At 46.1% G+C, this 8,179-nt stretch overlaps 1 protein-coding gene across 2 annotated transcripts; it reads right to left on the bottom strand.

Annotated features, from left to right (window-relative positions):
- Positions 1-1,688: 1,688 nt before the first annotated feature.
- On the bottom strand, positions 1,689-4,746 carry LOC116685571 (stonustoxin subunit alpha-like). Of its 2 annotated transcripts, XM_032510572.1 has the most exons (3): positions 4,708-4,746; positions 2,501-2,546; positions 1,689-2,378 (listed from the first exon to the last, which is right to left on the bottom strand). In XM_032510572.1, the coding sequence occupies exons 2-3, from the start codon at positions 2,523-2,525 to the stop codon at positions 1,846-1,848; spliced, it is 558 nt and encodes a 185-aa protein (XP_032366463.1). In that variant the 5' UTR covers positions 2,526-2,546; positions 4,708-4,746; the 3' UTR covers positions 1,689-1,845. The 2 variants fall into 2 exon arrangements, with proteins under 2 accessions (XP_032366463.1, XP_032366464.1); XM_032510573.1 differs by lacking the exon at positions 4,708-4,746 and having other exon boundaries at positions 2,501-2,547.
- Positions 4,747-8,179: the final 3,433 nt, after the last annotated feature.

Genomic DNA, 8,179 nt, shown 5'->3' with positions numbered 1-8,179 from the left:
ACCTCCTGGTCCAGGTACAACCAGGGTGTAGAAGGGTTGGCCGGTCTTCCTGGCTACCAACCTCCTTGTCCAGGTACGACCAGGGATGTAGAAGGGTTGGCCGGTCTTCTTGGCTACCAACCTCCTGGTCCAGGTACGCCACAGGGATGTAGAAGGGTTGGCCGTTCTTCCTGGCTCCCAACCTCCTGGTCCAGGTACGACCAGGGATGTAGAAGGTTGGCCGGTCTTCCTGGCTACCAACCTCCTTGTCCAGGTACGACCAGGGATGTAGAAGGGTTGGCCGGTCTTCTTGGCTACAACCTCTGGTCCAGGTACGACCAGGGATGTAGAAGGTTGGCCGGTCTTCCTGGCTACCAACCTCCTGGTCCAGGTACGACCAGGGATGCAGAACGGTTGGCCGTTTCTCCTGGCTACCAACCTCCTGGTCCAGGTACAACCAGGGATGTAGAAGGGTTTGGCCGGTCTTCCTGGCTACCAACCTCCTGGTCCAGGTACGACCAGGGATGTAGAAGGGTTGGCCGGTCTTCCTGGCTACCAACCTCCTTGTCCAGGTACGACCAGGGATGTGAAGGGTTGGCCGGTCCTTCTTGGCTACCAACTTCCTGGTCCAGTACGACCAGGGATGTAGAAGGTTGGCCGGTCTTCCTGACTACCAACCTCCTGGTTCAGGTAGGACCAGGTTGTAGAAGGGCTGGCCGGTCTCCCTGGTGTTTAGTTTGGGACATTTTGCTTTGAGTTCTCTTGAGTCTCGGATATCTTCTCACTATGTGGGGGGTACAGGAACCGTTCACACACAACAGGGCAGCATCGGGGCAACTCGGGTTTCAGTGTCTTGCCCCAGGACACTTTGACAGGAACCACCATCACCGCCATCGAAGCACCAACCTTCTGATTGGCAGTTTACCCATAATGCACCTGCACCCTCCATGTAGTTGTGCTGACTAAGAAAGTGTTCAGATCATAGACTGTAAATGTTACTATTATATTCATATACAGTCTCTGTCTGGATGTTATTAAAGTAACACTAAAATAATTGAAATAAATCCTGATCGGCAAACAAGTCCTCGATAACCCCCCCCCCCCCACCCCTCCACTGGCTTTAAAAAGTTAAACAGAAAGACCACAAACTCTCACAGGAACTTCATGCTTTTATTGTGAAAAGATACAGAACTCAAACTAACATGAGACAAGTCCACGGCGTTTCTACAGTTCCAGTTATGATACTCATCATATATAGTAACATGTACATGAATATGCAAAGTAAAACTATACAAATATATCATTAAAACCGTACAATAGGCAAGTAGGAGAAAATGAAGATACTCTATAGAAAGTACCTCACCGTTGTACTGCAGTACTGCGTTGTTGTAAAATGGTAGTAAAGCTCTGGAATAAGAACTTCATGTTTAGTTTCAAACTAAGGTTGTCTAAAGAAGATTATAGTGATTAAAACTCAGTATACAATACAGTATTTACAGTACTTGATTTACAGCTGATATGTGATATGTGAGATATATATATATATATACTATATATATGTAACAGGAATTTAGTTTTCCTGCAAACCGACACAGGAAGTGCTTTTATTTTGAAGTTTTGTGTTGTGTACTCTGTCTGTTGTTGTGTGTGTGTGTGTGTGTGTCTGTCTGTCTGTGGTTGTGTGTGTGTGTGTGTCTGTCTGTCTGTGGTTGTGTGTGTGTGTGTGTGTGTGTGTATGTGTGTGTTTGTGTGCGTGTGCGTGTGTGTCTGTCTGTGGTTGTGTGTGTGTGTGTGTGTGTGTGTGTCTGTGTGATCCTGTCCAGACTCAGCTGATCAGCAGTGAGGGACAGGAGGAGACTCTCCGTCCTACACAGGACTCAGAGACACTGAGGAGCCACGAGACCAGAACCCAAACCCAGGATAGAGGGTCTGAGTGAATGAGGTGTTGAAGGTGTGGACGTGGATCAGTGAGTCAGAGGAGACTGTGTAGAAGGACAGAGAGCCAGCAGGACAGTCCACATACACTGCTACTCTACCAGAGACACGGGGGACGGAGACGGAGGTTCCTCTGTCATTGTGACGGACAAAGTAACCATCATCATCACAGACCAGACTCCAGGACTGATCATTACCTCCAAACAGACAGTCTCTACTGTCTCCTCTCCTCCTGATTCCTCTGTAACTCACTGATATATGAACATCTCCTCTGGTCTGGACCTCCCAGTAACAGCGACCAGTCAGACCATCTCTACACAGCAGCTGATGACACCAGGACTCAAACCTCTCTGGATGACCAGGATATGGCTGATCCTCCTCCACCCGGGTCACCTTCCTGTTGTTGTCAGACAGTTTGAGGTTCCTGTCCACCGTGTTGGTGTCGACTGTGAGTTCACAGGAATCTGACGGAGACAACGAGACACAACACATGCAGTTTATTAACCATCAGCTCTTGGTGATGACATCACAGGGTTGATGAGTGATGTCACAGTCTGATGAATGAAATTTAAAAACACACACTTACACTTCCCAGACCTGGTGTCAACCATCTGACTCCAGCAGGCTCCACCCTGAAAGGAGGGGGGGGGGGCATTACATCACTCACACAGCTGGGTTCCCTCTAACCTGTCATCTCTCTAACCTGTCTCCTCTAACCCTGTCTCTCTCTCTCTACCTGTCTCTCTCTATAAAATGTCTCTCCCTCTAACCTGTCTCTCTCTCTAACCTGTCTCCTCTCTCTAACCTGTCTCTCTCTCTCTCTAACCTGTCTCTCTCTCTAAGGGTTTGGTAACAGCAGAAGGACCAGGTCTTTAAGATGGATTACTACATGGATCAGAGTCTAAGGGGACTGGAACCTGTCTCTCTCTCGACCTGTCTCTCTCACTAAGGTTTTGTAACAGCAAAGGACCAGGTCTTTAATCTGGATCTACTACATGTAGAGATGTTCTATTCTGATGCCAGTATAAGAAATGCCCTCTTACTGCTTGAAAATGGCATCGGTATCATCGAGTACTGGAGTCCAGGCACGATCCGACACCACGTAAACTATTAGAAATAGGAATCTATTTACTGGTTCGCTCCGTTAGCTTCGACACACAGTTCTTCTTCGCTGCGCTCTTAAAATAGTTGCGCTGGCTGTTTTAGAGGGGCGAAGAAGACTGATCCCCTAACGCCTCCTTAAACAAGCTAAAGAAGCAGTTTCGAGGGGCGCACGAGAGTTGCAAATTTTTACAGCAGCAACTAATTAAACATTTGAAGACGCGTCACGCTAAAGAGCTCAACGAATTTACAAAAGCTAAAGGACGAACTGCCAGCAAACTCTGGAAACGGCCTTCAGCACAAGATAAATCCCCCAAAGGAAACCAACAGCCAATAAGCAACAAGGATAACCAACAGCCAATAAGCACCAAGGATAACCAACAGCCAATAAGCAACAAGATAAAAACAGCCCGCAACAAAGGATAACAACAACACCAATAGCAACAAGGATAACCCACAGCCAATAAGCAACAAGAATAACCAAGAGCCAATAAGCAACAAGGATACCAACAGCCAATAAGCAACAGGATAACCAACGGCCAATAAGCAACAAGGGATAAACAACCTAACCTGACTCCCCAGGAAGGATGTATTTACAATAACCTAACCCCCCAGGACATGATTTTTACAATAACCTAACCCTAACCCCCCAGGACAGGATGTATTTTACATAACCTAAACCTAACCCCCCAGACAGGACGGAATTTACAACTAACCTAACTCTAACCCCCCAAGACACGATGTATTACAATACCCTAACCCTGACCCCCCAGGCACACGATTGATTTTAACAATAACCTAACCCTAACCCCCCAGGACACCGTGATTTTACAATAACCTAAACCTAACCCCCAGGACGGATGTATTACAATAACCTAACCCTAACCCCCCAGGACGGACGTATTTACAATAACCTAACTCTAACCCCCCCAGGACACGTTGTATTTACAGTAACCTAACCCACCCAGGACAGGATTTGATTTACAATAACCTAACCCTGACCCCCCAGGACAGGATGTATTTACAATAACCTAACCCTGACCCCCCAGACAGGATGTATTTACAATACCACCCTACCCCCCAGGACAGGATGTATTTACAATAACCTAACCCCCTAGGACAGGATGTATTTACAATAACCTAACCCTGACCCCCCAGGACAGATTATTTACAATAACCTACCCTAACCCCCCCAGGACGATGTTTTACAATAACCTAACCCCCCAGGACAGGATGTATTTACAATAACCTAACCCTGACCCCCCAGGACAGGATGTATTTACAATAACCTACCCTAACCCCCCAGGACAGGATGTATTTACAATAACCTAACCCCCCCAGGACAGGATATATTTACAATAACCTGACCCGGACCCCCCCAGCCATGAAGCAGGCAATTACTCTTGTATATTATTACAGTCATGTTGTATTTTATATATAATGTGTATTATATTAATGTCTATTATATATTAGTGTGTATGGAGAACCTCAAGACCATGTTTGTTTAACATTTCTCTCTTTTTGTAGTAATCAGGAAAGAGGAAACATTATGTTTCTTTAAACCACGGACAGATATCTGTCCAAACTCCATCAACTATTAACAAAGGGAGTTACTGATTTTAGTTCCTGGAGATGTTTCTTCTTTAAAACGTCCTCCACTAATATCTCCTTCTTGTTGATCAGTGTGTGTACCTGAGAGTGTCCAGTCTCCAGAGGGATCCTTCAGTCCCGCTGACAGCACCTTTCACCCTGAGTCTCCTGGATGATTGTAGCTCAGGTCCAGCTCTCTCAGATGGGAGGGTTTGGAGCTCAGAGCTGAGACCAGAGAAGAACAGCCTTCCTCTGAGATCAGACAGCCTGACAGACTGGAACACACAGAACCACACACAGGAAGCCCTGTCAACACGTGGAGCCATGTTCTAGTTCTTTCTTTGCTTGTTTGTCCAGGTACATTTTTAGTCCAGATTTTGAATATCTTTAAAATCATCTGCAGATTTAATTTTTGAGTCTCAAAACTACTGCTAAAGTTCATTACATAAAAAGACACAAAGCTACACGTCAGCTGTTTTATCAACTAAAAGTTAGTCAGAGTTTAAATGGTCATCATTGAACGGGTTAATGATCTCTGACCTGAGAGTCTCCAGAGTGCAGTGTGGACTCTTCAGTCCATCCAGATCAGCTTCCCTCCTGAATCCTGCAGGTTGTTGTTTTACTCACGTCCAGCTCTCTCAGACTAGAGGACTGGAGAGCTGAGAACTGAGGACCAAGCTTCACAGCTTCTCTCTGACATTACAGCCCTCAGCCTGGAGAGACAACAGAAGTTATTTTTATTAACTCCTGTTGTAAAAATATAGCAGGTATTTATTGATGACTAAATCCCCCGTACAGCGCTTTTTTGGAGGCTTTGACCACTGGCAGCAGCCTCAGAAGGCCTCCTCTGAAGCAGAGTAGTCTTCAGGTCAAACACGTCCAGATCTTCTTCTGATGACAGTAAGATGAAGACCAGAGCTGACCACTGAGCAGAGACAGTTTCTGTGAGAGACTTCCTGAACTCAGGTACTGTTGGGATCTGCTCCACTAGAGCACGATCATCAGTTCATCAGACAGTGGAACAGATTGATGCTTCTCTCTGCAGACAGATTCTTATCCATCTTCTTCTTGATGTACTTCACTGTTTCCTGATGGGTTCTGAGCTACTTCCTGTCTTCTGTGTCAGCAGACCCTCGTAGGAGCCTCTGATTGGTCTGCAGAGAAAGACCCAGGAGAAGCGTAGAACACGTCAGGTGTCCATTTAGGCTCTGTAAGGCCTTGTCCACAGCTCTCTGGTAGAAACGTGCTGATGATGTTTGTTTAGTCTGACTCTGAAGATTTTAGGCAGCTTGGATGTTGTTTTTTGTTCTTCAGCCAGCAGGTTGACTCCAGAGTCCGTGAAGGTACAGATGGACATGAAGCGCAGCAAGGAACTCCTGAACCTCAATGGACGAAGCAGAAACACCTTGTCCTGGTACAGTCCCTCTCCTCTTTAAAGATCTGTGTGAACACTCCTGAGACCACTGAGCTGCGTTGATATCGATGCCACACTCTGTCAGTTCTGATTCATAGAAGATCAGGTTGCCTTTCTGCAGCTGCTCAAAAGCCAGTTTTCCCCAGAGACTCATCATCTTTCTGGTCTCTGGACTCCAGGTTGATCCGTCTCAGTTCTTCCATCATACTTGACATTCTTCTGTTTGGACTGAACACCAGGAAGTGGATTACATCTCAGTCAGGGTCTTGGGCAGTTCTCCTCCCTCTCTGGTCTCCAACACCTTCTCCAGAACTGTGCAGTGCTCCAGCAGAAGACGGGATGTTGCACATGTGTGGAGGCTTCGGGATCTCTTTGATGTGGGAGATGATCCTGCTGGCCTGCTCCTCATCTCTGAATCTCTTCCTGAAGTACTCCTCCTTCTGGCGTCAGTGAACCCTCTGACCTCTGTCACCATGTCAACACACCCAAGAGGGATCTGATTGGCTGCTGCAGGTCGTGTGGTTACCAGAGGCGAGCAGAGGGAAGCAGATTCCCCCTGATGAGGTTTGTCAGCATCACACCACTGCGGTGGACTCTGTACCATCAGTCGGATCTCAGTGTTGTGGATGTCCAGAGGGGTCGACACTCATCCAGACCGTCAAAGATGAAGACCACCGGACTCTTAAACCTGCTGAGTCCTGCTTCTTTGGTTTTCACTAAAGAAGTAATCAACAAGTTCCACCAAGCTGAACTTTCTCTCTTTCAGCACATTCAGCTCTCTGAAGGTGAATGGGTCAATAAGAACTGGATGTCCCTGGTTGGCTTTGCCTTCAGCCCAGTCCAGATGAACTTCTGTGTTAGACTGTTTTCCCGATGCCAGCCGTCCCTTTGTCATCACTGCTCTGATTGTTTTATCTCTTCCAGTGTTGGGTTTTAAAGATGTCTTCTTGTCTGATTGTTGTTTCTGGTCTGTCTGGTTTCCAGATGGCTGTTTCAATCTGTCCTGAGCCTCATGTTGATCATTGACCTCTGCAGCCCCTCCCTTCAGGAGGTAGATCTCTGAAACATCTGATCCAGAACAGTTTGGTCTCCTTCTTTAGCAATCCCCTCAAAGACACCTGCTGAACTTCCTGTCCTAGCTTAGATTTTGAGTTCTCGCTGACACTCCAGCACGAATCTCTGAAGATAAAACAATGATGTCATGACAGGTTTGTTCATGGTGAATATGAGTGTGAACATTTCTGTATTCATCAAATCTATTCACACAACAACTGATATTTTTGGGTGTCTCATCAAAATTATCGAAGTAACAAAGGCCCAAACTCTAGAGAAGGTTGTGTGGGTTCAGTCTCCAGATGGAGGAGCTGCAGCTCGGTCATGGGTGCGTTCTGTTGAGTTTCTCCTCTTGTTACTGCTCTATACTGAGTTTCTCATCATACGTCTAGGAACTCTCATTGTCCCAATAAACCAGAAGGTATATGACGTAATAACAGAGGAATTAATATTGCCCAGCAGTTTCTTCCAGAGACATCAGAGTGTGCCGACTCTAACCAGCACAGTTACCAAAACAGTCTGACTGGGTTTTCATCATGTTTTGTTGTCAGAGACCTTTAAAATGGAGTTCCTCTGGTGGAGGATTGGGAGCTTGTTCTCTTCTTGTCAACACCTATGTATCGTTGTAGATAAAGGGAGACATAGGTAACACAGCTAATGGTTGTTTGAAGACTAGGATATACAAGTTTAAATTTGTTACATCCATTTTTTAAATTTTATAATGATTATGACTTACCTTCACCTTCTGGGTGTGTGACTTTCTCATGACGCGGTAACTTCTTCACCAATCATATCGATTCATCTTCACTAAAACTATTCTGGTCACATCAGTAATGTGTTACTGTAGGTCTGGAGCATCATATCCACGGTGTTAAGCCGGGGTTTCTTTCTCCAGTTTACCTCCTTGGAGTTGCTGGGAAGTTGTTGGGGCTCCTTCCTGCTGCAGGTGCCAATTAAACGTGTTCAAAGTGCTCAGCTCCCAAGGCTTGTAAGATTCTTAAGACGACTTCCTGAGGCGTCTCCATCTTTTGTCCCTGCGATGATCCAAAACATCCCAAAAAGACACACACAATTATGGTTACGACACACACACACACACACATCCCA

The sequence above is a fragment of the Etheostoma spectabile genome, unplaced genomic scaffold, assembly GCF_008692095.1.
Source record: "Etheostoma spectabile isolate EspeVRDwgs_2016 unplaced genomic scaffold, UIUC_Espe_1.0 scaffold00570048, whole genome shotgun sequence".
NCBI classification, from domain to species: Eukaryota; Metazoa; Chordata; class Actinopteri; order Perciformes; family Percidae; genus Etheostoma; species Etheostoma spectabile.
Note: the sequence above shows the minus strand (reverse complement) of the source record. Positions and strands in the feature narration are given on the sequence as shown.

Coding starts and splice junctions, on each gene's coding strand:
- LOC116685571 (XM_032510572.1), bottom strand. CDS start 2,525: ATGGTTGACACCAGGTCTGGGAAGT. Junction 2,379..2,500: donor TGACACCAGGTCTGGGAAGT/GTAAGTGTGTGT, acceptor TGTCTCCGTCAG/ATTCCTGTGAACTCACAGTC.